The sequence below is a fragment of the Egretta garzetta genome, unplaced genomic scaffold (genome assembly GCF_000687185.1).
Source record: "Egretta garzetta isolate BGI_Z169 unplaced genomic scaffold, ASM68718v1 scaffold270, whole genome shotgun sequence".
Classification (NCBI taxonomy): domain Eukaryota; kingdom Metazoa; phylum Chordata; class Aves; order Pelecaniformes; family Ardeidae; genus Egretta; species Egretta garzetta.
The window spans coordinates 1,442,059-1,469,777 of NW_009258274.1; the positions used below are offsets into that span (position 1 = coordinate 1,442,059).

Genomic DNA, 27,719 nt, shown 5'->3' on the forward strand with positions numbered 1-27,719 from the left:
GGAAAAATTTCTTCATGGAAAGGGTTGTCAAGCATTGGAACAGGCTGCCCAGGGAAGTGGCTGAAGTCCCCATCCCTGGAAGTATTTAACAGATGGGTAGACGAGGTGCTTAGGGACAGGGTTTAGTAGTAGACTTGGCAGTGCTAGGTTAACAGTTGGACTTGATGATCTTAAAGGTCTTTTCCAACCCAAACGATTCTATGATTCTCCATGCCCCAGGGGCTCATCCTCCACCGTCTCCCCACTACTCGCAGCATGCTCCAGCAAGATAAATGAGCGCCGTCCCCTGGAAACAGTTGGCTGAGCTATTTCTCTTTCCGCCCCCATTTATTAGTTGGTGCAGTTGTCACAAGCCAAGCAGGTCATGACATATAAGATGCATTTTTCAGAAGTCCCAGGGCAAAGCCAAATTTGCCTCTGGAACTATGCAGAGAAAAATGCAGGGGCAAATCAGAAAAGCTGGGCAGCTGCTGGAGAGGAACTGCAGTCTGTCTGGGCAATTGCCTCCTCTTCCCATGGGTTCTGTCACCCATCCTTAAAACAGGACAGAGCTTCCCTGGATCCCAGGTGTGCTGGACAGGGGTGTTCAGATAATCTAGAGTGTTGTATCGGGATAGAGGCAGAGAGCTTCTTACACACACTGAAAATAAGTACGGCCTAACAGGTTTACATGCAAGGAATGCACTTGCAAGAGCCTGATATTCTGTGTGATCCAGCAAATGCCACTTCCTTTGCCCCCTTGTCCACCTTCTCTCACCTCCAGCCTCATCTGCAGCTCAGTAATAGCTCTCCTGTTTACCAGAGAGCAGCAAGTGTGCACATGCGGTGTAGCTTATGGGCAATAAATCCCATGCTGTCAGGGCCCATGGGACTCACAGTGCTTGTGGACAGCGTGTGTGCAACAGATCCAGCCAACACCTCTCAGTGTTGCTGTGCACATGGCTACACAGCACATGGTCATACACATTCCAATCAGACTGTGCCCTGGTATGGCTATCAAGCATCCAGGAAACCTCAGAATCCGCCTTTCCAGACAGGACAGGCTTTCAGGCGGGAGAAAGGACATGTCAGGAAAACCCAGGCATGTGGTAACCGTAGCCATTGCAGAACATCCAGATAAAGCCCTGCCTGTTCCTGCTGGACTGGCCTGCAATGTGAAACCATCCCTCGAGAGCTTGGAAGGGCTGATGTAAGTGTCAGGGATGTTTGGAGACAGCATGATCAGACCACAGATGTATCCATCAACCTCATTTCTCATGTTAAGAGCTTGGTGGAATTGCCAGGAACAAAATATCTGTGTTTGGCTGGAAAAATGGGTTCTTCTGTATTTTACCTGCAGCTCAGTTCTTAAATGAACTCTCCATGCATATGTCTCGTTTCCCATGTGTCTGGTTAGGTGTGTATTTTATTACAGCTACAGATAGTGCTGTAAACATACAGAATGCCTCATCAGGGTGGAATAGGATACATACAGCCCCCATCTCAATAAGGCTTAGCATATATTAATGAAGAAGATGCTAAATTATTCCCATCCGACCCATTAAGACATCCTTACAGAAAATATGTGATGCGGTCAGAGAGGGGAGTTAGTGCATGAATCACAAGCTCATTGGCAGCAGGACCAGCCCAGTAAATCAGTTCTTGGCTGCCATCTGAGCTTGGAGGGGACCTCACAGTCTCTTACCTCTGGCAGTAGTGCACCTCCTCCCTCTCATATGCCCAGGGCTCGGGTGGGGAATGAGGAACATGTTCACACTCGGAAACAAATCTGTGATTTCAGAAGACAGCAATCATGTGACAGCACAAAACCCTGGGAAATAAAGATAAGAATTCTCTGGGCAATCTGTACTTTGATAAGAGCTGACCAACACGTTTCCTGTGCATGGCTTGTTTCACCTAAGCTATAGAAAAAAGCACTTCACCCAGAGTAGGTCTTTGCAGCGTAACTATCACTGAAGCAACAGCTTTATAGGTCAAAAATTAAAAGAATGCCCTTATGCACTTAACAGTGGGAGCACTGGGTTGGATTGGCTTGGGCCCAATGTGATTTGAATAGCAGGATCCCCAAATGGGAATCATTACCAAATTCATCTTTGATTTGTCATTTTAGATGGGCAGCTTTAGGGGTTGGGTGGCTGAGGGCAAGAGTCTAAGGCTGGACAAACAGACATCCTCATGCTACAGTCCCTTGAAATCAATGGTTTAGCTGCAATCCAGGTGAGTAAAGAGTAACTTTTAAGGCCACTGGGATCGTTTGGTCTGATTCCAGCATACCAGAAGCCTTAAGATTTCCCCTAGTAGGTCCTGGGGGTAGCCCCATGTCTCCCAGATGGGGACCCACCACCTCCTTACGGAGCCCACTTCAACCAGGGGATAATTTCCGTGGACAAAGCCGGTCATGACCACGTGCTGGGTGGACATTTCCAGAGACATGACTCTTACAGAGGAAAGATGCTGGCAACAGCAGCCATAGGAGTCACTAGGGACCAGTCTCTACTGAGAGCATCTTGTGAGGCATGTGTCCCTGTGGAAATGGGCAGGTAGGGGCTGATACTACAGAATAAATTATCCATCCATGAGGCACTCACTGCCAGAGGACACCAAGCAGGCTGGCAATTCGTTGTCTCCTCCAATTTTTTCTTCATCTCATTTAGTCAGCCTGGGTGGCTGCTGATCCTGTGCCCTGTCTGGGAGAGTCCAAAGAGTAGAAAAACCCTCAAACCAAAAGCACTGCCAAGCCAACAGGTGAGCAGGTGCCTCAGCAGCAGCTGGCACGAGGCACTGCAAGACAAACCTCACCCTTCCCACCCTCTGGCCAGCCATGGCTTGGGATATGAGTGTAATTTGCATCTTGGTCTCACCAGCTGTTTCCAGTGTATCTCAGAAAGAACCAGAAATGGGGTCCGTGCTGCCCTGTTAGCTTGCTATCTCTTTGGTTTGTGTCTGGATGGTGCCTGGCATGATGGGTCAGGGCCACGACACATCTCCTTTATATGCTGCCATCAACTCCCTTCCACCATGGAGCACCACTTGGGCTTTTCTTGTTTGACACAGGCAATGCACTGAGCAGGATAGGACAGCCCCTTGTGCACTGTGCTTCTTGGTGCTAGCTTCACATGGAGTTCAGTGTAATGCCCCTGGCCTTGCTAAGTCATTTGGTTAATTTTGGGTGGTTTTGCTCTTCCTGTCAATATTTGTGCTTGCAGCAGTTGGGAGGCAGTGGGGTGGCAACTCTGGAAAGCTCAGCTCATCTGTTTATCTGCCGGCCGGGATGGCTGCAGGATGACATCTGCATACCATTCCGCTGCGGATCACTTCCTCACCCTGGAAGGTCGTGCTGCCTGCCGTTGCACCGGGGCGGCACAGCCCCGCACTGTCCCTGCCGTGGGGCTGCGCACAGTCGCCAGCTGGGCAGGCGCTGAGCCCAGGACAAGACCCGCTGGTTTCACAAAGGGTCAAACCCAGGCGGAGACCTTGAGAGGGCCAGGAAAGGGGAGGTCATTTCCCGCACTGCCCAAATGTCACACAAGTACCGCTCCACCAGTACGGTGTTTGGTGCAGAGGAGCCGGCTGGCCCAGGCGCCCACCTCGGCTGATCCCTTTGCATTCCTGAGCTCCGGGTGTCTCCTCTGGCTGTTGCATGTTTCAGATGAGGCCATCCAGCTCAATGCCACTCCCTCTGGCAAGCTCATGCTGTGTTAAAGCAAGCCAGAAAGTCTCCTTTTCTTCTGGTTTGTCCCTCTTCCCAATTCTTTTCTTGCCTCTGTTTAGTTGTTCTCCTTATATCTCTTCTTCAGATTTTGAACAGCCATTTATCAACAAGCCGGAGACCCTCCTCATCAGCAAGAAAGAGAACACTTGGGTACCATGTCTTGTGTCCATCCCAGATCTTAACGTCACATTGATCTCGGTGAGAGCTCGGCCAGCGGGACACCCTGGACCAACATGTATTGCATTTGTTCTGCATTTGTAATTGCCTGAGTGGAAGTGGGACAGGCACTGCCAGGAATGGAAAATGCATGGGATACTTTTTCCATGGAAAATACAAGCCACTGGCTTCCTCATTTTATTTGCTGGTTGAAGCTGTGCTGTCCAGTTCCCTTGGGCAGACCCCACGGGTTTCCTGCCAACCTTGCTTCTCTTCCCTGGAGCTCTATGAAACAAAACAAGACTGAGTTTTAATCCCATTTCCCCACAGCATCCCCTTTTTGCTCTGGTCTCTGTGATCTACAAGCCCTCTAGGTGGTCGGCATCCCCACAAGGGAAGAGGCTGCAGCCCTGGGGCTGACGACTAAAAACAACTCTTATCAGTTTGCTTGTGCCTTTTTTTTTCTTTTTTTTTTTTTTTTTTTTTTTTTTTTACAATGCAAATACATCCTTCCAGGATGAGTGTTATTATTGTACAAACGCCTCCTGGGACACTCTGGGGGCCAGGGGCCTTTCCCTTGCCCGGGAAAGACACTACCCAAGGTCAGCACTCATCCTGGTGAGGCTGATGTTTGGGATATCAGCATCGATTTCCTTAGCTATCTCTATAAGTTTCCATTCCTGGAAATTTCTGGCCCACTCTGCAGACGGGGAGGCTCATGGTGCAGGATATGGCTTCTCAACTGCATATATATGGGTATAAGGGAGGTCGCAATTCCTAGATGACAAACCCTCGGGGGAGAGGGAGGGAGGCCAGCACAGCATGATGCTGCATCATTTCTTCCCACAAAAGGGATATGTTAGCCAGAGCAAAGCCTGGAAGGGGTGGGATTGGGAACCTTTTTACCCTCTTATTTCAGTTGGCAAAATGTTGATTTTTCCAGCAAAATTCCTTCATCCACCCTGACGGGAAAAGCACTTTCTGGGACAACAAGAAGGGGGTGCAAGTACCCACACACTTGATCAGGGATTCCTTGTTCGTCCAATGTGAGACTGTTATTGACAAGAAGATCTTCAAATCCAATTTCTTCATCATCCATATAGCAGGTGAAGATTTGGGAAGGTGCAGGGGGACAGTGTGGATGGCTCTGAAGTCCATCAGTGTGGCTCATGGGCTTGTTATGGTCCTCTCTAGCTATATAAACTCTGCATGGTGATCATATCTCCTCTGCTGTGTGCCAGACAAAGCTATACCAAGCAGCAGGAGGTCATACCCAAGCCCCCTGTAACTGCATGGTCTGAGTCAAAGAGTTAATAGATCAGAAATGTCTTTTTGTTGCCTCTTCTGTATCAGGGAGTGAGCTGTACGACATCCAGCTGTATCCGAAGAAAGCCATGGAGCTGCTAGTGGGAGAGAAGCTGGTGTTGAACTGCACAGTGTGGGCTGAGTTCAACTCCGGCGTCCGCTTCCAGTGGACTTACCCTGGCAAACAGGTACCAGCAAACAGAGCGGCTTCTCAGGCACTGAACCACTTCCCTCTGAGTTGCCCTCTCATGCCCCTTTGCTGTTCTTCTTGGAATCAATAATCCTAACCATGCTGTGCCCTGGACATCTCGGTCAGAGTGCTTTCCCATATTTCTCTCCTGAAGCAGAAGACAGGCAGAGGGAAAATCCCTTTTCCTGGCAGAAAGCACCCTCCTTGCCAAGGTGTTATTGCTCTGGGGCTCTCCTGGGCAAACACTGGCTTCAATTCCACCAGTGCAAATCCAGAGCAAACATTGTTGGCTTAAAAGGAGAGGTTCTAGCCCTGGTTACCAAGAGCCTGCAAGGGGGTCCCTTCCCCGCTGTGTTTTCCCCCTGTTGTAGCCTCTGGCTCTTGTGAACAGTAAGACAGAGGAGTCCCCTCAGGGCATCATTCTGTTCAGCTACCTATAGGGCTCCCAGCCTGGTTACTGAGCTGCAGATCAGAACAAAACCTGTGCTAAACTCTGACCCCAGCCTCAGGCGGTCAGTCACGCAGGGCTCGTTGCCTTTCCACCATTGCCGTCAGGGAGAGGCAAGCACTGGCCAGCAAGAAGCGCAGATGTGAGGAGCCCATCTTCACAGCCTTATCCCATCGATGCCTTTCATCCCCTTCTCTCTCTTGTCTCCCGCAGACACAGCGGGCAGTGATGGAGCCTGAGCGCCGGTCCCTGCAGACACACACGGAGCTCTCCAGTATCCTGACCCTCCACAACGTCAGCCAGCAGGACCTGGGCAAGTACACGTGCACCGCCACCAATGGCGCCCAGATGCTGGAGGAGAGCACCGATGTCATCGTGCATGGTACGGCACTTTCCAGTCCCTCACAGAGCCACAGCCAGAGCCGAGCTGCAAGCAGAGCAATCCCCAGGCTGCTTAGGCAGTGCTTGGCCCAGGGCTCAGTAGATGGGCTCCTGCACCTCCATCCCACTCTGCTTTAGTGACACCCAGCCTTCCTCCAGTCCCTCAGCCCTTCTGTGCCCCAGCACCACACCGGGAGCATAACCACATTCAGCAAGGTGCCAAGATGATGAGAGAGAGAGATGCAAACACCAAATTGGCCCAAATGCCAGTGGGATGGCAGGGGACACAGGTCTCGTGGCCCTGCGGCAGATGCAGTGCCCCTGTGGCATGGCTGGCCTGGGAGGCAACCAGGTGCAGGTGCCCAAGGCATCGTGGGCACTGGGTGGCTGTCTCCTGGCAGCAGAAAGTCACAGGGGAGCACAGCCTCTCCTGCATCCCCGATGGTTCCCAACAGTGAGGCAGAGCCACCTCTTCAGCTGCCAGAGTCAGAGCACTGTGCTGGCCTGCCCAGCCCTGCCTGGTGCCTAATCCCTTCTGCTGCAGGGAGGGAGGCCCTGCTGGGAACAGGGATGTGGAAAAGGGGTTGGGGGTTGTATGGGCAGACAAGGCAATAGCGGATTTTGGTTATTTTGACTTCATTGTTGCAGAGAAGTAGTCATTTTCAAATGCACTGCCAACAATACCCCACCTGTCCTTGGTCCTTGCTGTCGGGCCCTGTGGAGAGCAGCAGAGCTTGGTGACAGCCTGTCCCTTTGTGCTTTCCTCTCCTCCACACTCACCTTTTCTCTTGCAGAAAAGCCCTTCATCAACGTGGAGTGGAGGAAGGGCCCAGTGATAGAAGCCACCGCAGGAGATGAAACCGTGAAGCTGCCGGTGAAAGTCATGGCTTACCCCCCACCAGACTTCCAGTGGTAACGCACCTTTCTTGACTCCTTGCTAGGTCCCTCTGTGGCCAAGATTGTCCCAAACGTCACTTTTTTTCCACCCATGGGGGTAATTTCTCCCACATTCCGTGGCTCTAAGCTACACAGCTTGGGATGGGAGGTGAGGTCTGGGGGAGAAGCAGCAAAGGTCCTGGCCTGGCTTAGCAGCTCTGCACTGTCTGGAGGGGACATGTGGAGCTCCCACAGGAGCTTCCCCTCTTATCCCCACGGCTGCCCAGAGGAGCAAGAGAGTGGGCCGGGTTGTGCACTGCATCATGCTGCAATTCTGTCAGAGCTGGATGGGAGCAGGGAGCTTTGCACCTGCTCAGGGCAGAGCTACATCATCCCTGACTCCACACACATCCATAGGAGACAATGCGCAGACCTGTAACTCGGGTCCAGGGAAAGCCCAGGGGTCTCTCCAGAGAGGCCCCCAGCGCTAGCAGGGAGCACCCTGACTGTGCTCTAATGGGGACCAGCAAACCCCTGCCCAGCTGCCAGTGGGACACTTCCTCCCCATGGCTGCATTTTCTCTCTGCCTCCCTGCAGGTACAAGGACGGGAAGCTAATTCCCAAGCAATCTCAATCTTCAATGCAGATCAAGGATGTGTCGGAGCAGCATGCTGGGACATACACGCTGGTTCTGCGGAACAGGCTGGCGGGGCTGGAGAAGCGCATCAGCCTCCAGTTAATCGTCAACGGTAAGGGGGGAGGCCAGGGCTGGGGGGAGAGCGCTGAGCCCATGGCCCCAGCCTTTGGGCTGCCCTGAGACCAAGTTCCCATTTCTGTCCTAAAGCAGTTGGTGCCTACATCATCTCCTTCTTCCCCATTGCTGAGGGATGCTCTGGTTACAGTGAGGCTGGTTGCTTGTGGCCTGAGTGATATGGCACAGTTTTGTTCCTGGCTCCATCACTCTGGGCAGGATATGTCCTTGCTTGGGGCTGTTTCCCAGCTGCAGTTGGAGATGCTGCTGAGGGTGACCCTGACTGATGTGGACTTGAGGGCAGGGCAGCTGCAACACTTGTGAAGCCTGGAGCTGTAGCACTTCCTCTGGATGGGAAGCTCCTAGGGAGTTTTCCCCCAGCAGAAACTGGTCCCTGTCGTGCAGGAACCAGATCCCAGCAAAAAAGTGCTGGAAGGGCACTGCTGCTTGGAGATTTGCTTCCAGCAGGCTCTGTAGCCCTGTGCTGGAGGCTGCCAGACAGTGCTTTGAGCCCTGCAGCATCCAGATAGTCCCACTCTGCAGAGGAAGGAGAAACGACGTCACTTGAATTTGCCTAAGTATAACCTGCTCTGCCTTGCAGACCTGAGCTCCCCAGGAGCTGCCCTGAGAACCATAGTGCTTTAGTGCCCAGTCTCTGTGGATGGGCCTGGGGATGCAGCAGCTGAGCCTGCAGCTGCTCACAGTATCACTCTGATCCTTGCAGTTCCTCCACGCATCCATGAGAAGGAAGCCTCTTCCCCGAGCATCTACTCCCGGAGGAGCCCCCAGGCCCTCACCTGCACGGTCTATGGCATCCCAGCACCAGAGGTGATCCAGTGGCAGTGGAGGCCGTGGATGCCCTGTAGGATGTTCTCCCGCCGCAGCCTGTAAGTGCCATTTCTTCCAACACACATGCCCAGAGTGGCGTTACGGGCTCCTTGTGACCGTGACTGTGTTGCAGACCCCATCTCGCTTTTGCTCTCTCAGCCACAACATGACAGCACCAACTGATAGCTCAGAATACCCTACACCCACTCACCCTGTGGAGAGGCAGAGTGGAGCACAACGGAGACACTTGTGCTCCGTGTGGGAGTTTTGCCCAGCCTGGCTGGTCCCAGACACCAAGGGCTTCCACAGCTTCCCCTGTGTCCTCGGGCATCTGCATCTGACAGGGGATGTCCATGGCCTGGCCACATCTCATAGCACCTGCAATAAAACCGCTGACCACTGTGCTAATGGGGAAACTGAGGCATTGCAGAAGAAATTGTCACAGCCCCTTGGTGAGGCCCTGAGACAGCAGCTGGGGCTTAACCCATTCTTGTCCTAAAGTCTCTGTGGTTTTTTTGGTCCTTCATCTTCTGCTGGGTAATGATAGAAGCAAAAGTGCTCATAGGCAGGGGAGCAGAGCTGCTGCATGCAAAGAAGAATTGCTGAATCCAGGAGAAGCACTGGATCCCTGCCAGTCACCGGGACAGTTTGCCAGGAGGGTGTTTGTGCAGGCAGCACCCAAAGGTAGGCAGGAAGGGTGCATGCCCACTGCCTGTGCCCTCGGAAGCTGGGGCAGCAGCAGGCAGGGCTGCAGTGGCATTTTTTAGTGGCAGCCTCGCAGGAAGAAGGAAAAGGGATGCTGGGGAGTTGTAGCCAGAGCAGTCAGGGTGGAGGACATCAATGTGCCTGGAGGAAGCCAGGTCCCACAGCCCTGTGCAGGCTGTTGCCAAGCCAGGGACGCCAGAGAGCTCTCCATCACATGTGAGTGCACTGTGGCCCTGTCAGGAAGCAGAGGGGCCCATGAATTATGAGCACTGTCTCCCAAGGCCACCGTATTTCTGCCTAGCATAGCTCCAGAGGATGCAGGAGGCTTCTTTCTGGCTTCCTGTTGTTTACACAGCTCTCACCGGTGTGCTTGCCCCACCAAGTGCTCTGCCCGGCACTGCCACCACCCACCCTTGCCACTGCTCTTGGACACTCAGCTCCCCCCCCCCCCACGCCCGCCCCCCCACTCAGCTCCCCCCCCCCCCGCCCCACTTCCCTGTCACCCTAAGCCTTCTCCCTCCACACCTCCCACCCTGAATTTTGGGCAGACCCTCCCATCACCCCGCCCCACCTGCATTTCAGAAGCACCCTGCAGGCTGCAGCATCCTGGGTTGCTGGCAGATTTGGGCACTTCACTCACCTGTCTCAGCCCAAAGAGGTACCACCATGCCCCTGTGAGACACCAGCAGCATCTCTACTTGGGATGTTTCCCTCCTGATATTTGTTGAATGAGGGGCAGCAGGAACACCCTCGGGTGCTGCACCGTCTGCTCTCCAGGCCAGCACCCAGCCAGTCTGTGACATCCCTGACTCACAGTCCCAGCAGGGGGGGACTTGTTGCTGAGCAAAGTGGCATCAAGAACTGCCCCAGGCCCACATGAACCGATTTCACCCCTACCTTTCTCCACCCTTAGCAGGGAATGATGAAACCACAGGACTGAGGGTGAAGACACTGCCTGGAACACCAGTATCTGTTCCCTGCCTCAATTTTCACATCTATAGATGTATGCCTCACTAGTAATTGTGGAGCACCTTATAAAGCACGTTGGAACTGTGTAACTGAAAGATCCAGGAAATTTTACAGAGTTAGAGGTCAGGGGCATCAGTTCTCAGACACAACACTATTTTTGCTGCCTTTTTGCCAGCTGACTGTCTCTCCATCTCTCTCCTCTTTCTCCTGCTCCTCCATGGCTGCTGGATTAGCAATAGCAGGCATCGGGCAGCAAGGCGTCATCAGCGGGACCGGATGCCCGAGTGCAAGGACTGGAAAGATGTGTCGCAGCAGGATGCGGTGAACCCCATCGAGAGCATTGACACCTGGGTGGAGTTCGTGGAGGGGCGGAACAAGGTGAGGCTGTAGCCCCAAGCCCATCCCGCAGCAGGGAGCTGGAGACAGGCACCCTTGGAGGGATCCTTTGCAATCAGCCAGCCAAAGTGGCCTGGAAATGAGCCTGACAGAGACAGATTTGGGGAGGGCTTCACACCTCTGCTTCTAAAGTAAACCATCAGCAGCCATTCCCAGCTCTGGGGCTCCACAGTACCAGGCAGCCCCAGGGCAAGGGAGAGCTGTCATCTTTGAGAAATTACCCTGCGTCCAGAGAGGCTCCCGCTGGGGCTGACTGCGCAGGAGGGTTTACACTGATTGCTGTTGAATGCAGGGCACCCAGCTAGGGAGGGCATGAGGGACGTGTGCTGTGTCCCGGGGCCATTCCTGCTTGAGCTGTTTTGAGAGAGCCAAACCCCACAGAGCAGCCCGGGCAGGTTGGGAAGGGAGAGCAGGAGTGACAGACTGACCAGGAAATCTCTGGCCTCGGGAATGTGCATATGTGTGGCAGGGCATTTCATCCAGCTGTCCCCATCCCAGTGGGGCGAGGGTGGTATGGGGATGCTGGTGTCCATCCGCTGCAGGTTTGTGAGTGAGAGCATGTGTGCCCCACAGAGCCCACTTCTCCATCACAGCGTTTCCTCCCTGGAAGGAACACCTCTCCTCATTGCAGCATGTGAGCTGCAAACAGCCAGACGCTGCTTGCTGCCTGTTTCTTTCTGTCTCTTTGGTAGCCATGAGTGTCAGGTCTGTGCCATGACAGGGTTCCTGTTCCCGCTGGTGTTGGGCACCAGCCGCTCACAGAGGGATGCAGAACAAACAAATCGGCCCCCGTTTCCGAAAGTCACTTCCTGTTTTCCAACACACCTCCAAAGGCACTTCCCGTCCCCTGGCCTGGCCGGGAGTTCATCACTCTGCCAAAAGGGTGGCAGGGGCAGATGCTGCTCCTCCCAGAGCAGCCAAAGGGCAAGGCAGAGATTTGTGTCCCCCAGGGAGGCGAGCAGGGGTGGTGGGAGCTCCTGGGTGAGAAGCCCTTGTGTCCCCCTCCAGATGCAACTCTTGGTTCCTCTTGATCTTTCCCTTTTTTCCTCATTCTCTTCCTCCTATTCCTCAGCTGTGTCCTTCTCATTCCATCTATTTGGTTGTAACTGTTTTGCAGGTCCAACTTAGGTCCCACAGCCCAGGGATGTGCAAGAGCTCTAGGAGAAGAAAATTCTTCCACTTGTGGTGGGATGCCATGTCCTCAAATCTGCTTTCTCTCCCTCTCCTTCCCCTTCTGCCTGTCTTCTCTTACCATCCTCCTCTGGTTTTTATTCTGTCCAGAAAGGCCAGAATGAGGCATAGGGTGTGCAGTGCACAGCCATGCACTGCAGACAGCAGGATGATGTCAACCCCAACTCAAATGTAACAGTGCAGATTAGAAGGAAAATCCCCATGAAACAGGAAAGGCAACGCACAAAAGTGCCAGCAGTAGGGTCATATTGAATAATCCCAAGAAACGGAAAAGGCAACATACAACAGTGCTAGTAATAAGGTCACTTCAGCTGTGTTGAATATGCACTGAATGAATGACTGTTCCTTCTGATTAACACAGCTAATACATCGTCACTTAGAGTGGAAATGCTTCCCAAAGTCTATAGGATGAATAGTAAAGGCAAAGTAGTTTCCCTGTAGGAACACAGGTTTTTGCATTTTAAACATTGTCTCATTAGAGGGATTTTTGCATGTAATTGCTTTGTCATTTAAACAGGGAGGGAGGAGAAACCTGTGCTTTAAACTGCAGATCTCCTCTAAGAGGAGTGCTTGTAACATATTTGGCAGCTCACACATGTGCAGTGTGAGCCGGGAGGAGGAGAGCAGCCTTACTCCCCAGCTGCCTTTCTGGGCTTATTTGGAGGCAGCATCTCCTGGGTCTGTGCTCCCAGGACAGCAGCCTGGCTGTTTGCCCAATCTTAGTCGTGTCTTGCCGGAGGGAGGCAGGAGGAAGCTTTTAGGACCGTGTCTATGTACGCTTGGGATTTAAAGGGAGAAGATGATAGATCTTACTGAACTGGTGAGAGCTGGGATGCTTTCACAGGTTTGATTTCTCCTTACAGATAAAAGGATCTGTAAGTACCTGCAAACTTCACTGGAATCTGTAGATCCCCTTGCTCTTCCTAACTCCTTCTTATGCTCTCTTCCCCCATCAGACAGTCAGCAAACTGGCCATCCAGGAGGCCAATGTCTCAGTCATGTACAAGTGTATCGCCTCTAATAAAGTGGGTCGAGACGAGCGGCTGATCTACTTCTACGTGACCAGTGAGTACTGTGGCCATCCCCTCCATCTGCATCAGCTGAGCAATCTGCTGGCTAGACGTGCTGGGTCCTGTCATTCACAGTTAGCACCTTAAACAGTGACAGGGAAGCCAGCAGGAAAGCAGGGCTACTCCAGAGCTCTGCTGAGTGGCAAAAGCCTGGAGCCCTGGCACCAGAGAGTGCAGGCAGAGTTTGGCAGGCAGGCCTGCACTGTCTGGAGCATCTGGGCATAAGCCGGCGCTGCCTGTGCCTATAGGTCCTGGAGCAGCCCTGGCAGGTCCTGGGCTGGGGACATCCTGGTGGCCCAGGCCCAGGCATCTCTCTGGGCTGGGGATGTGCCTGGTCCAAGAGCATCCTCTAGTGGCACTGCACGACCGGCTCTCAGGCAGGGTCCTGCTGGCCCAAGCCCGCCGGCAGGGTCCGCACAGGATTTTGATGGTGGGAGGAAGCTGAGAGCCCAGTAGCGTGGGCTGGAGTCATGGCCCATGTGGGGCTGCACTGGGGGACAGGGAGCCCGGCAAGGGCACAGCAGAGGCTTATCTTCATGCCTCTCTGGACAGACCCCAGAATCCTGGGCTCATGGTTCTCACAGGTAGTACCTGTGCTGTCAGAGCCACCAGCTTTTGTGGAGGCAGAGGAACACCTTCAGGCACTGCTCCAGGAATGCTCTGCGTGTGCAGTTGTCCAGTCTGGCTGTGTGACTGCCTGCACATGTAAAAGCAGGCCACATGTGCCATCCAGAATGCTGCAGCTGAGCTGAGAGCAGTAACAACCTAATTCAGACCTCCGAGATTTGTTTTACTTGTCACCCTATATTAATTTGACCCTGGGACTTCAGCATATCCCTTAGTGCTCACTGGGCCGAGGTTGTTGGTTGCTAGCAGTTTGCATGTCACAGTTCTGTTCTAGATTGGTTTTCTTTACCCTGGCTGAGCACACAGGGGTCTTGGAGAGCTAAGCCCAAGGAGACAATTTCATTGTGTCTGGCAGCTCAGTCATGAAAACCCATTCACATGTTCGTTTCCTTCCTGAAAGCCATTCCAGACGGGTTCGAGATTGAGTCCCAGCCCTCAGAAGAGCCTATAGAGGGGCAGGACCTGCAGCTGAGCTGCAATGCAGACAACTACACCTACGAGAACCTGCAGTGGTATCGTCTGAACCTCTCCAAGCTCCACGATGAGGAGGGCAACCCCCTTGTGCTGGACTGCAAGAATGTCCACCATTATGCCACCAAGATGCAGGGGGAGCTACGCTTCCAGCCCGACTCCAACGATGCAACCTTGCTGCTCACCATCCCAAACATCTCCCTGGGCGAGGAGGGAGACTATGTGTGTGAGGTGCAAAACCGGAAGACCCGGGAGAAGCACTGCCACAAGAAATACATCTCTGTGCAGGGTGAGGGTCCGCAGGGCAGGCGGGAGAGATGGAGGAGAGCTGGTGCTCTTGCTGCTGTCAGCTTCCCAGTCCATCCCCAGGGGAAGCCACGCAAGCAAGCTAAACTCAAGGTGGCAAAGGCAGGGCACCTGGGTTCTCAAGACACCCTTGAGCAGGGGTCAGAGACCCAAAGCCCTCCCAGGAACACAGATATTCTTTTTGATCAATCAGTTTCTCGTTTTCCCCTCCTCTTTGTGCTGCTCCTCCAGCCCTGGAGATTCCCCGCCTCAAGCAGAACCTGACAGACATTTGGGTGAACATCAGCGACTCCATAGAGATGCGCTGTAAGGTGGATGGCAATCACGTTCCTGAAATCAGCTGGTACAAAGACGAGAAACTGGTGGAAGAAGTGTCAGGTACAGTGGGCTGGGGCTGAATCAAAGGCAGGATATCATATGCAGCAGCTGGAGAGCTGAACACTGCTAGGTTCTGGGAGTTGCTGTCCAGGCAAACAGGCACCCATTCTCTGAATTGGCTGAACTCTGGTTTTAATCATGTTCTATCCCAGTTTGATGCAGTCTTACCAGCCAAGTCTATGCCCTAGGGCCTGGCTCAGCACTGTCTGTGCATGAACACATTCAGCTGGAGAGCAGAGAGCGAGTGAGCTAAATTGTTCATCTTCTTACCCCCAGCCTGGCAGCTCTGCTCAGGCAGCGACCAACCCAGATCCCATGGAAGGAACATAGGAAGGATCCGGGCACATTGCAGAGGAAAAGGTCCTGGAGCTGAAGCAGAGCTTGACACACCAGCTGGGCTGCCTGGGCACTGTCCCCATCCAGCATTGTCTGTGGGGGTTTCATCCCCTCCATACGCTGCCTGGGGAAGGCCCCTCCAGGGTATTTCTGGGGCCGTGAAGCCACAGAAGAGAGCCTTTACCAGCTGATGCAATTTCATTCTGCAATCTAAAATGAACCAGGCAAAAAATAGGAGCCTTATTTTGAGCCTGAATGAATCCAGTACACTAATCTCCCCTCCCTGTGAGTGACCACTGCAACCCTCTGTGCCTTACAGGGATCGACCTGGCAGACTTCAACCAGAGGCTGAGCATTCAGAGGGTGAGGGAAGAGGATGCTGGACTCTACCTGTGCAGTGTCTGCAATGCTAAGGGCTGTGTGAACTCCTCGGCCAGTGTCTCCGTGGAAGGTACCAGCAGCCACGACACCTCTGGGGATGAAGGGGGGGAGTAGGAGCGTGGCCAAGGTCCCATGCCTCTTCCCTGTGACACCAGGCAGCGGGAGGCAGTGAAAGCCCCTATGCCTTGCTGGTGGAGTGGTGCCCTCACAGGAGGATCTGTAGTCCAGAGCATGTTTAGCCCTGGACACACCTCCCCAAGTCTCCCAACATCCTGAAGCAGGCCACATGGGATGCCTGAGCTGGGGCACAGAATGGGAATCTCTGAAGCTACAATTTCCCTCCCATCCCACAGGCTCTGATGACAGGACCAATGTGGAGATTGTCATCCTGATTGGGACTGGGGTTATTGCTGTTTTCTTCTGGATCCTTCTTATTCTCATCTTCTGTAACATCAAAAGGGTACGTGACTGTCTCTGTCCCTGGGCAGGGGAGGTGGCTTAGCGGGGCTTGGGGCAACACCATTGCTGTGATGTGGGGCTCATGACAGCAACTGCTAAAAGGAGGTCATTGAGTGTTGCTTCAAGCACTCTCACTGCCAAGGACAGGGGGCATAAGGGCTGTGGTAAAGGAGGTGACAAGGAATGGCCTTTGCCAGGGAGAAGCAGGTCAAGGCAGGCAAAGGAATCAAATCCCCTCTGGGAGTCAGCACCCAGTGCAGGGAGGGCATCTCCTCACCCTTTGTGTTGGCTGATTCCTGCAGCCTGCCCACGCAGACATCAAGACGGGCTACCTCTCCATCATCATGGACCCTGGCGAGGTGCCCTTGGAGGAGCAGTGCGAGTACCTGCCCTATGATTCCAGCAAGTGGGAGTTCCCACGAGACCGCCTGCGCCTAGGTGAGCCAGACCCCCTCCCTGCCACTGCACGCTGCAGCCAGGGCTTCCCATTAGCCCTTCAAATTCACCTTCCAGGTTTCTTACACACCACTGTGCATTTAATGCCTCCTCTCTGTCTCAGGCTTCCCATCTTCTTCCCCAGACTGTCCCTAACACCCAGCTGTGTCTGGGAAATCTCTTTGGGTCTGACTATGGACAGGCTGAGCCAACTGTAAGCCCAGACTCTCCCAGTGTAACCACACAGACATCACTGAGACCAGAGGACCTCTGGGCATGCTCTAAAACACATCCCCATATTCTCCACATGGCAATCTGGACAGAACAGCCCAGTCCATGGCAGGTGCCCTGAGTTCAGGACCAGGATTGCATCCATTATTCTCCTCATGCTGAAACACCCACCTGCAGTCTCTTCCCTCGGTCTGGAAGGGTTAAAAGGGCTGCAGGCTACCTTTGAGGCACAGAGCAGTGACATTAGCTCTGGCTGCTCTGCTGCAAGGTGTCGTGTTTACCTTTCCCACACGCTCTGCTCAAGGGCAACAAATAGCCCCTCACTTCTGCAGGGCCATTTCCTTCCTCTGCTTTGTCCATGCCAGCTCTGTCTCAGTTCCTACCATCATCCTTTCTCTTATTCTCACCAACAGAGCAAGCAGCCACCTGGGAAGGGCACACGTTCCACTCCTTCCTTTTCCTTTATAATGTTTTTTTCTTTCTTTTTCCCATGGTTTCCTGCTGGGATTTTTGTTTTTTTCATTCCATTCTGCCTGTGCTGCACCTGCCTTCCTTCACACTGCTTCTTTCCTTGCCCATAGGTAAAGTCCTGGGTCACGGTGCCTTCGGAAAGGTGGTGGAAGCATCAGCATTTGGGATCAATAAAAGTAACAGCTGTGAGACTGTAGCAGTCAAAATGCTGAAAGGTATGTGGACAGCTAAGCAGAATAAGCAGTCTGTGTGGACAGCAAAGAATGAGGCATCTGCCAGGGAATGCCCACCCTGTAAATGCCTGTCTTCTGCATAAGGCATTTGTTAAGGCCCTGGAAAATATTTCATCTCTCACAAGCACTCCTGGGTGCTGCTTGAGCCAGCTCTGAACTAGAGGAGAGGAGCTGGAGCCAGCCTTTTAATTTATGGCTTCTTGGCCTCAACACAGCTGATCCTCTTGGCCTGCCCTCGTGGATACTTCAGCCCCATTCAGCTGTACTGGGAGGCCAGTGGTAGAGCAGACAGCAGGAACTTAGGGAACTCAGCTTTCAAGGAAATTTAGCTGTCTGCAAAGGCAAGGAATGAAATCTGTCTCAAAGGACAAACAAGAATCCAGAGCCCCTCTTTGGCAGATCGCTAAAGGAAGTGTGTTGCTCCCAGTTGCCTTCTTCCAAATGTGCCTGTATTTCGTGTTTACAGCCCAGGTTCAGAGCTGGGTAAGGAAGCAGGATACAGCTCTTACCCAGCTCTGAGGGCTAAATTGGCTTTGCACCCAAAGCCTGATCAATCCAGAGTGAGATTTTAAACTTTTATAGCCATGCTTTCAAACAGGCATCTAGAACGTTATTCTGTAACTTAGCACTCACCGAAATATTGAAGCAGTCTCTGGCCAGCAGTGGCCCTGTATGTGGAAACCGGGTCATGGCTCATCTCAGCAGCACTTACCACTGCGAGCGTATAGACAATCTGCACAGTGATGGCAGAGGGAAGCCTGGCCATACAAGGTTGCTTTACAGTCCTTTGAGGCATGACTCTTGCCTGGCCCGTTAGCTGCAGTTCAAAAGGATGCTTCTCTCTCTCAGACTAAATTTACAAACTCCCAAGTAAAGCAAAATGCAAATGGAGAAACAGAGAAGTATGAAAAAGGCACACCAACCCAGAGAACAAACCCTGAGGATAAAACAGAGGATCAAGAGTTGGTGCAAATTAGGCACTCAGAGAGCAAATGTAGTACAGAGAGCTGGCAGGGGCACAACACTGTGTTTGCTGTTGGAGAGGAATCATAAAAAGACATCCTGGGTTTGAGCTGAGACAGCTTCTGTCTTCAGTCACGATCAAAAGACTCAGATGCCTTTTGTTTCTAATTTTCCTTCAAATTGTTTGGTGGCTCATTATCTCTGTTTGGAGGCCAGAAGGGCAGAGATTCAAACGTGTATGTAAGCCTCAAGTGATCTTTTTCCCTGCACAACTATCACAAGGAAAAATCTGTTGGGCACAGGTTGTGCTGTCCTTTGCTCTGGGTCCCTGCACCTGCAGGGAGCACCCAGCATGTTACAGCAGGGATCCTGGGAGCTCCAGAAGAGGCGCTGACATTTCATAGGGAAGCATGGAATAACAAAATGTACCAAGGCTTTGGGGTCACAGCCTCCTCAGCAAGGCTCACATTAACACTCTGCTAAGAGAAGGGTGGTGAGGGGGTGTGAAAAGCTGTGAGGAGGCGTCATGACATGGTCTGTGTGTTTCCAGAGGGAGCTACCGCAAGCGAGCACAAGGCATTGATGTCAGAGCTGAAGATCCTCATTCACATTGGGAATCACCTCAACGTGGTGAATTTGCTGGGTGCCTGTACCAAACCCAATGGTAAATATCCCAGGGCAACAGGCTGTGCCTGCTCCCAGAGATCACTGCTTGTCCCATGTCCTTTCTGCTGGCCACGTGTGTGACCACAGGGACATGCTGGGATGTTATCGGTGTGTCTGTGTGCACTTAGGGCAGGTGCCACAGCTCAGTGGGGCTGCACTTAACATGAATTGGGGCAAATTCTGACCATCTCAAGCCCTTACATCTTCCCCTGGCCTTTGGTGTCTTCTCACCAGGTCCACTCATGGTTATTGTTGAGTTCTGCAAGTATGGAAACCTCTCCAACTACCTGCGGACCAAGCGGGAAGGATTCAGTCCTTACAGGGTAAGTAGCTTCTTTGCCCCTAGGGACCTGTCCCATGTCTAGGGAAGATCTGTAGCCTGAAACATGATCTGACAGTGAGACAAAGACACCCTCTGTCTAGCAGCAGATCACCTTTACACAGTGATCTTGCTTCATGTGCACATCAGGGAAATAATTTCTTTCTGCAATGGAAGATAGGTGCTTCCAGGCCAGAATTAAAGTCTAAGAACAGGAAAAGACCGCACAGTTCATGGGTGCAGGGGTTCCAGTGTGTGTTGCCTGATGATGTTTTTGTTTTGGTCTCCTTGCCAGGAGAAGTCTCCCAGGCTACGTATTCAGGTCCAGTCCATTGTGGAGGCAGTGAGAGCAGACAGGAGGAGTCGTTCCGGGACTAGCGACAGCGCTATCTTCAACCGCTTTCTGATGCACAAGAGCCAGACAGCACAGCCGATCCAGGAAGGTAATACTCCAGCCTTGGCAGCAGCTCTTCACCTGGCCCACCAAAGAAATGCCAGATTTGGCTAACCTGGGAAATGGGTAGGGCATGACGGGGGGAGCTGAGACCCAGCCTTGGAGCTGATCGCTCCACTGTTGCATGGCAATTCCCAAAACAAAGCTATTACAGTCATCTATTGTCTCTTGTAATAGACTCTCAAAACCCAGAAAGGGAGGATTAAATCCCTTTGGATTTTTTTTAGCCTAAAGGAAGGAGAATTGAGGGGGACCTCAGTGGGTCCTCTCTAGGACAGGAATGATGAGCTGACCTTCAAAGTCCTTTCCAGCCCCATTCACCACAACTCTGTCTGGCGACAGATGTGTGCTGAAGGCTGAACTCATTCTCCTCACACTTGAGCAGGTTCCTGCCGGGTGCTTTCTGCCACCTAAGCAGAAAACCCTAGAGGGGAGCTGGTTACTCAAGTTAGCGCTGAGGACTAGCTCTATGTCACCAAGAGGCTGGTTGTATCCCACAGTCCTGGAGAGAGGCAAGGAGGACAAGAGACCGCTCACTGATCATTTTCTTGTACTCCTGGACAGTGGATGACTTGTGGCAAAGTCCCTTGACAATGGAAGACCTGATCTGCTACAGCTTCCAGGTAGCACGTGGCATGGAGTTCCTGGCATCCCGAAAGGTGAGTTCACCCTTTCCTTCACTCCCCTCTTCTTTTGTGCATGCCTGACCAGGGAAGGCCGGCCTACAGCCACTTTACAGGTGTATCACAGAGAGATTTGGCCATCTGCCTCACACTTCTCAGGAAGTCTGAGATAGCCCTGTGTACACAAAGATGGGAAATTAGTCCTCTTGCATTTCACTCTGTCCTTAACCATCTCCTTTTGAAACTGTTATCTTTAGCTCCTTCCCACTTCCACCATTGCCCCACTACAGCTCAGGTTCGCGAGGGGAGGGGGGTGCTCTGCGCTTTCTGATGGTGGTTCCTGTCCCTCTGATTTTGCCCCTTCCTCTTCGTGTGCCCTCAGTGCATCCACAGAGACCTGGCGGCTCGCAATATCCTGCTGTCAGAGAACAACGTGGTAAAGATCTGTGACTTCGGCCTGGCCCGGGACATCTACAAGGACCCTGACTATGTCAGGAAAGGCAGTGTGAGTGCCATCTTCTTGAACCCTATATGGATTAGCCCCCCTTGAGGTGTTCACAAACTACTCAGGGGATGGAATAAACTGAGGAAAAGATGCAAAAGCAGGAGTGGAACCACCTGTGTGGCTGGGACCAGGAACCATGGGCCCAGTGGTGTATGTGCTGTCCTCCTGCGCCACCAGCAGAACTCTGTCCTTCCTTCTGCCCCTCAGCCTGTCATTAACTTACTCTTCTTTCTTTATACTCTTTCCTCCCCTTTCCAGTGTCTCCGTTCCTCCCTCTGGCCTATGCAAACATCCATTCCTCCATGGAGAGAGGAGCAGGGCTATCAGCTCTCTTTTACTTTCATCCTTTTCATCCCGCTGCTACAAAAAGGGTTGTCCTGGGACACGTCCCCAGCTGAACGCTTGTGCCTTGCCTCTCCCTCCTGCAGGCCCGTCTCCCGCTGAAGTGGATGGCTCCAGAGAGCATCTTCGACAAGGTCTACACTACCCAGAGTGATGTCTGGTCCTTTGGGGTCCTCCTCTGGGAGATCTTCTCGCTAGGTGAGTGCAAATGAGGGCCCCATGCTGCTGAAGGAGACCTCTTTTCCCACGTAGCAGCTTGGTGGGAGGCCCTGACACTCTGAAGCACGTCTAAGGAGTGATGGGAAGAGACATTGGTGTAGGCAAAAAAAAAAAAAATGGAAGCCATATCCACCCACAAACAGGGTGATGGGGAGACAGGCATGCAGAGGTGGTTGCTGGCTCACTGAGGCAGAGGGACCTGTCTCGGGCAGCACCAGGGACTTGGGCTGTGTATGAGAAGTGACCACATCTCCCAGTGTTTTGGGACGAAGGGCAATCTCAGAAGGATTGGTTTCTGATGGCACATTTCACATTCCCACCCCTCTTTCAGGGGCATCTCCATACCCTGGAGTCCAGATCAACGAGGAGTTCTGCCAGAGGCTCAAAGACGGTACCAGGATGAGAGCCCCAGAGTACGCCACAGCAGAAATGTGAGTCAGAAACCCTACAGATACCAGTGTTGGTCAGAGCAGAGCCCTCTGCAGGATGGTAGAAACCTCCCAGATACCAGTACAGGGCAGGACAGGTCCCTCCATGGGATGTAAAGACCTTTCAGGTAGGTTGGGGAATGAGCCAACACATCTGTCGTGGTTTAACCCCAGCCAGCAACTAAGCACCACCCAGCCACTCGCTCACTCCCCCCTCCCCGGTGGGATGGGGGAGAGAATCGAAAGAGTAAAAGTGAGAAAACTCATGGGTTGAGATAAGAACAGTTCAGTAATTTAAATAAAATATAGTATAATAATACTAGTACATACAAAGCAAGTGATGCACAATGCAATTGCTCACCACCCACCGACCGATGCCCATCCCATCCCCGAGTAGTGATGACTGCCCCCTATCCAACTCCCCCCAGTTTCTATACTGAGCATGATGGCATATGATCTGGAATAGCCTCTTGGCCAGTTGGGGTCAGCTGTCCTGGCTGCGCCCCCTCCCAGCTCCTTGTGCCCCTGGCAGAGCAGGGGAAGCTGAAAAGTCCTTGACTGGTGTAAGCCCTGCTTAGCAGCAGCTAAAACATCAGTGGTTATCAACATTCTTCTCATCCTAAATCCAAAACACAGCATTAAGCCAGCTACTGGGAAGAAAATTAACTCCATCCCAGCTGAAACCAGGACAGCACCCTTCACTCCAGGCAGCTGCCTGAAGGGGAAGCCAGATGGTTCAAATCAGAGCTATCTAGGTACCCTTGCATACCCACACTGGGATGGGTCTGTAAGTGGACAATGTGCTTTTCTGCTCTGAAGGTTATCAGAGGTATCTGAATTAGCTCCGTGTGCACTGTTATATTCAGTGCATAATGAACCAACCCCCTTCTAGTAGGTGCACATGGCCAATGTGCTGGGGGGTGCCGAGCTTTCTTGCATGGTGCAGGTACACGCTATCCCAGCGGGCACCACGTGGGTGGGAGCTGAGGAGTGGGGTAGGAGGGGGTTTCTGTGGCATAAACCCAGGATCTCTTCTTGGCAGTTACCGTATAATGCTGAGTTGCTGGCACGGTGATCCCAAAGAGAGACCAACTTTCTCCGACCTGGTGGAGATACTGGGGAACCTTCTTCAGGAGAACGTCCAGCAGGTGAAAGCCCCTTTGTGTCCCCACTCAGCTGCAGATGGCTCTTTCTTTTCCCACCACTAGCTCCCTTGCTGTGCCCTCCTCTGACTCCCTGGCCAATGCAATACCTTTGCGTAGGCCAGGGGATAACACAGGGTTCCCTGGGTCAGAGGGTTGTTTCCCAGAGCTACTGGGGAGCTCGTTTCTGAAGTAGCCCTCTTGCTGCATCCTAATATAGCTCCACTCCTTGCAGGGTGAGTACGCTGTCAGTCGTCATTCCAGTACTTCCATCCTAATCCCCAGAGGATTATTTGAAATTTTTCAGCTGAGTCAAGGCCCTTGCACTTCTGCCTCCCACACGTCCGCGTAATGAAAACCAGGACTTCACCAGGGTTTCTGAAACTCTATCCTCAGACCTAAATGTCAGGGCCATGTGAACCAAACAACTGTTCCATTACAGCAGTCAGATATACAAATTTCTCTGAAACTATTACTAATCACTGCCATGCAGTAACTCACCAGGACTTTTAACTGTGATGTGTGTGCAGCTCTGATTATAACATTTTCTTGATGTTCCATTTCATAAGACGATAGCTAAATGCTTAAATATGAGTACCGTCTCATTCTGACGTCCCTGATTTTAACCTTTCAGCCCTGGTTCCCAGTACAGGCATGACTAAGCCACAATGATGCGCCCTCAGAGCACAGTGCTCTGTCTATGTAGGCTAGAGAACTGTAGGTGCCGTAGGACTGGGTTGTTTTCCTGCTCACACACACTTCCATGCATGTGCAACACTCGCAGCTACTTAACGCAGAGGGCACAGAAATCTCCAGCCAGATATTTTGTCCCAGAGGAACAAAAGACAAATCAGAAATTTTCCTCTTCAGCTCTGACAGCTTCTGCTTGTAGAGCCCTTTCTTGTGGGAAAACCCTGCCCTTCTTGTAAGGCCACTCGCTGTTCTTCCTACCAGGAAGGGAAGGATTACATCCCACTGAACGACTCTCACAGCTCAGAAGATGATGGTTTCTCCCAGGTGCCTTCCTCTGCCCAGCAAAACTCAGATGAAGAGGACTTTGACATGAGGATACGCTGCCACAGCCTAGCAGCAAGGTGAATCCCCTCTGAAAAGGGCAGAGAGAGCCCAGCAGGCAGCCAGCAGCCTGAGCTGTAAGGAGCCTGAGGGATATGGGGTGAACCCAGTAGCAAGAGGTTGGAAAAATCCCAGGTGATCAGGTGTGATCCAAGATTTAGGCCCGTAGCATCTTACTTATAAAAGCAAAGTCACTTTCCTTTGCTGATGAGAAAGAGCCCTTGATGTGTAAGCCTATGGCATTCCATCTCCTGCCTCCAGCTACAATGCCAGAGCGTCACATCCCACTAAAGGTATCATGGCCCATCAGGTAGATGAGGAAAGAAGGTGTCAGCTGCCCTTCTGCTAGTGCAGGAGCTTCATCCTATCTGTTCCTAACTCACCCGAACAATTAGGCCTAGGCTGCTTATCTCTGGGGAGCTGTGATAGTGCGATGCCTGGGATCTACGTGACATTACTCTGCTTATCCAGAGTGGAGAGGAAATCAGGGCCTGATTTGATCAGGAAATCTGTGTGCTCCCCACTGCAGAAGTAGTATGGGGTTAAGATGCCTAAGGTGACCCTACTCCCTGCCAAAATCCACCATTTGGGTCATCCACCCCCCTGCATACTCTGATTGCATAGAGAAGAGGTTGGGTTTGGATCCTGTTTATTCAGGATATTGACTCTGTTGGTTTTACTGAATACAGTATACTTCTGTCAGCAGATACTACAACTGTGTGTCATTCCCTGGTTGTTTGACGGGAGGAAATCAGATCAGGTGTCCATCCAGGATAAAGACTTTTGAAGAGTTTCCCATGACACATACGATGTACAAGGCACACCCGGTGAGTAGCACCTGAGTGGGATTGAGCAGGGGGCAAAGAAATGTTCAGCTGTTTCCTGACACCTTTGCTGTTAAGATCGTGGAAAGAAGATCACTCCTATCTAATGTCAGTCTGTCCGTGTCATTCCTGTTCAGTCCGTCCAGTCCTATGCACATTCATTTCTCCACCTGGCACATAGGGGTTTCTCTACAGCACAGCTCTTGCTGCCTGAGTGTGAAATAGGGAGGTTAGATCTACAAGCAAGGACTACAAAGGACCTCAGAGAATACCCTGCTCTTCGTCCTTCTCAAATCTGTAAATGTGGCCTGGTTAAACAGACTGAAATCTAGCTAGGACTAGGTAAATCCAGAGTGCTTGTCTGCACTTCCCCTATCTTGACCCACACGGCAGCGTGCAGTAGGAACCTCCTGGCCTCTCTGAACTGGGCTGGTACTTATATCTTCTGTAGCAGCAAATCTTAAGTCATCCCCTTAGTCTCAGAGGAAAATGTCACCTCTCACAGATTTGATGGTAATATATCTTCCAGGCAGGGAGCACTCTTTGTTTTTTCCCCCAAAAGTGGCACTAAACTGCACACAAATCCTACCTTTCCATGTGCTGCTTTTAAGAAGTCACCTACTACAACCAGTTCCAGCAAGACCATGGAGCATGCTGGTAAAGTGCCCCTACTCCTTTTTTCCCATCACAGATAAACATGATCTCATCTCCTGAAAGATTCCTCCTCCCTTCCCACTCTGATCAGCCGACAGGGATGTTACTGATAACTCCTGTTGCTTCCTTCCAGGACAATCAAACAGACAGTGGGATGGTTCTGGCATCTGAGGAATTTGAGAGGATAGAAAACCGACACAGAAAAGAAGGTGGATTCAGGTACTCCTTAAGTCTAGCCACTCAGACTCCTTGCTGCCAAATGCAGTGAGACCAGGAGGCAGCTCTCGGTGACTCCCCGTAGGGTATGCCTCTTGGGGCTCTCAGCAGCAGCCAGGCTGTGGGCCCTGAGCCAGATAAATCCATGCACACATTAATGAGAGGCAAAACGCACGAAGAACAGACCTGCGTGCTGCTTCCTAGGGATTAAAAATATAAACTGTGCCCATTCAACTAATCAAAACATGTTCCACGGGGTATGAGAATGTGTCCGTTAGGATAATGAGGCACAGCGGAGTGACAGTGTTAATAGGACACTCAATGCTTATTGGCGTTTTCTGGTGAAATGTGTCAGGGCTTGTTCAAGCAGTGGCAGGTGGGATGGATGGAAACTACGTGGCCGTCGCCTCCCTTCCCCACCCCTGACCCATCTGGTACAGGGCCCCAGTGTGGCATTGCAGGGATGGTACAGGCCTTAGGACTTCCCACCTGGCAGGCTGAAGTGGCATTCTCGGGGCTGAGGATGTTATGGATGGTTACATCCTCACCCCAGGCTTGGAAAGTGGGTGAGAACTTGTCCAGCTCATCTCTGCTTGGTGCCAGAGCAGGCTGGGACCTTGTCTCCGTGACAGTGTGTTGAGTGAACCATGTCAGCTCATGTGTAGACAAGGCCAACCCCAAGCCTCTTCCTCACCTCCTCTGCCTCCCACATCAGATCAGACTGGTCACTGTCTTGTCCCTTAGCCTGGCCTCTCTCTCTCTTCCCTGTGGCCTCTCTGCTGTTGTATCAGACTGTCTCCTGCTTCTTGTCCTTGTCCTCTTTTCACTAAGGCATGTTCCCATTGTCTCCTACACCATGGACTACCTGGTGTCCTGTCTCCTGGAAAACACTGCCCTTAAACTTCTCCTTGAATGTGTCCCTGTCCTCGCTCTTGTGACTTCTTGCTAGTCACCTGCTATTGGCAAGGGCTGAGATGGGGTTGCTGATTTTCTCCCACATCTTCGTCATCTTCCTTCATTTCCTTTCCCCCACCTAGCTGTTGGTTTGTATCAGTTTCTGTTACTCCTGCCAGGTCTAGGAGCAATTGAGGCAATGTCTCTTGTCTCTCCCTGCTCAATGGTGTCCCAACCCTACCCTGGGCTTCCCAAAGAGAAGAGCTGAAATAACTCTGTCACCAAGTTATGTGCAGATTTTTGACAAAACATATGGGCTGCACTTAGGGTTAGAGCACAGCCTGGTGTTGTGCTTTGAAATGGAGGTGTAGGTCCATTCCTGACCCTGCCTCTGCGCCATGCATTAGTAGATGATGTTGCTTGAAGCTGTGATCTCTAAGCAGGACAGAGGCTTTTCAGGAGTGCTCCGATTGATCTTCTGTGTCTCTCTCCCTCACAGCAGTAAAGGGCCGAGCCGAACTGTGGAGCTGCCAGGGGAACAGTCGGACCTGCGGGGCAGATGTCGGCTGTTGTACGGGTCCCAAGTCGGAGGCCAGACTTTTTACAACAGTGAATACGGGGAGCTGTCAGAACACTCTGAGGACGGCAGCTGCACCCCGCCTGGAGAGGGGGCCAGTCCCCCCACTCTCCATGCTTCCTTCTTCTCCGAGCAGTACTAATGGCACCAGGCCCTGGAGGCGCCTGCCGAGGCATCCCCTCTCACCCTCCAGGCGTGTCACCATGGTCACTCAGAGCTTTTCCTTCATCCTATGCCCAACCCCAGCAGGGAACCTACTCCGAATGGATGGGGAACACCGACGTCCTTGGAACCGCAGCACGGTGGCCCATGCAGCTCCTCCAGCTGCATCCTCCCCGTGCCGGGACTGGAGAGAGTGCCTCGCTGATTCCTCGCATTTCTTTTCTTCCTGCGGCTCAGACAGATGCATTCTGCCAGCAAGTGGGTGCCTGTGTTCAGCACTACAGCACCTTCTTCCTAGCATCCAGCCTCCACTCAGATCAGCTTCCCATTCAGAAAGCCCATTTCAGGTCA

The 27,719-nt window shown here is 52.3% G+C and overlaps 1 protein-coding gene across 1 annotated transcript in view; it reads left to right on the forward strand.

The window, feature by feature from the left end:
• FLT4 (fms related receptor tyrosine kinase 4) overlaps positions 1-27,195 on the forward strand; it is a 35,034-nt gene extending 7,839 nt beyond the window's left edge. The window contains exons 3-28 of the mRNA XM_035891157.1: positions 3,798-3,910; positions 4,812-4,974; positions 5,222-5,361; positions 6,025-6,193; positions 6,987-7,104; positions 7,666-7,817; positions 8,544-8,706; positions 10,555-10,699; positions 12,865-12,973; positions 14,006-14,365; positions 14,614-14,760; positions 15,416-15,547; positions 15,831-15,937; positions 16,239-16,374; positions 17,184-17,288; positions 18,820-18,933; positions 19,170-19,258; positions 19,550-19,697; positions 20,273-20,367; positions 20,714-20,836; positions 21,265-21,376; positions 21,729-21,828; positions 22,868-22,973; positions 23,922-24,061; positions 24,745-24,868; positions 27,129-27,195. Coding sequence (XP_035747050.1) covers positions 3,798-3,910; positions 4,812-4,974; positions 5,222-5,361; positions 6,025-6,193; positions 6,987-7,104; positions 7,666-7,817; positions 8,544-8,706; positions 10,555-10,699; positions 12,865-12,973; positions 14,006-14,365; positions 14,614-14,760; positions 15,416-15,547; positions 15,831-15,937; positions 16,239-16,374; positions 17,184-17,288; positions 18,820-18,933; positions 19,170-19,258; positions 19,550-19,697; positions 20,273-20,367; positions 20,714-20,836; positions 21,265-21,376; positions 21,729-21,828; positions 22,868-22,973; positions 23,922-24,061; positions 24,745-24,868; positions 27,129-27,134 — 3,416 coding nt within the window. The 3' untranslated portion in view covers positions 27,135-27,195. The remainder of the gene's footprint in view (positions 1-3,797; positions 3,911-4,811; positions 4,975-5,221; positions 5,362-6,024; positions 6,194-6,986; positions 7,105-7,665; positions 7,818-8,543; positions 8,707-10,554; positions 10,700-12,864; positions 12,974-14,005; positions 14,366-14,613; positions 14,761-15,415; positions 15,548-15,830; positions 15,938-16,238; positions 16,375-17,183; positions 17,289-18,819; positions 18,934-19,169; positions 19,259-19,549; positions 19,698-20,272; positions 20,368-20,713; positions 20,837-21,264; positions 21,377-21,728; positions 21,829-22,867; positions 22,974-23,921; positions 24,062-24,744; positions 24,869-27,128) is intronic.
• Positions 27,196-27,719: the final 524 nt, after the last annotated feature.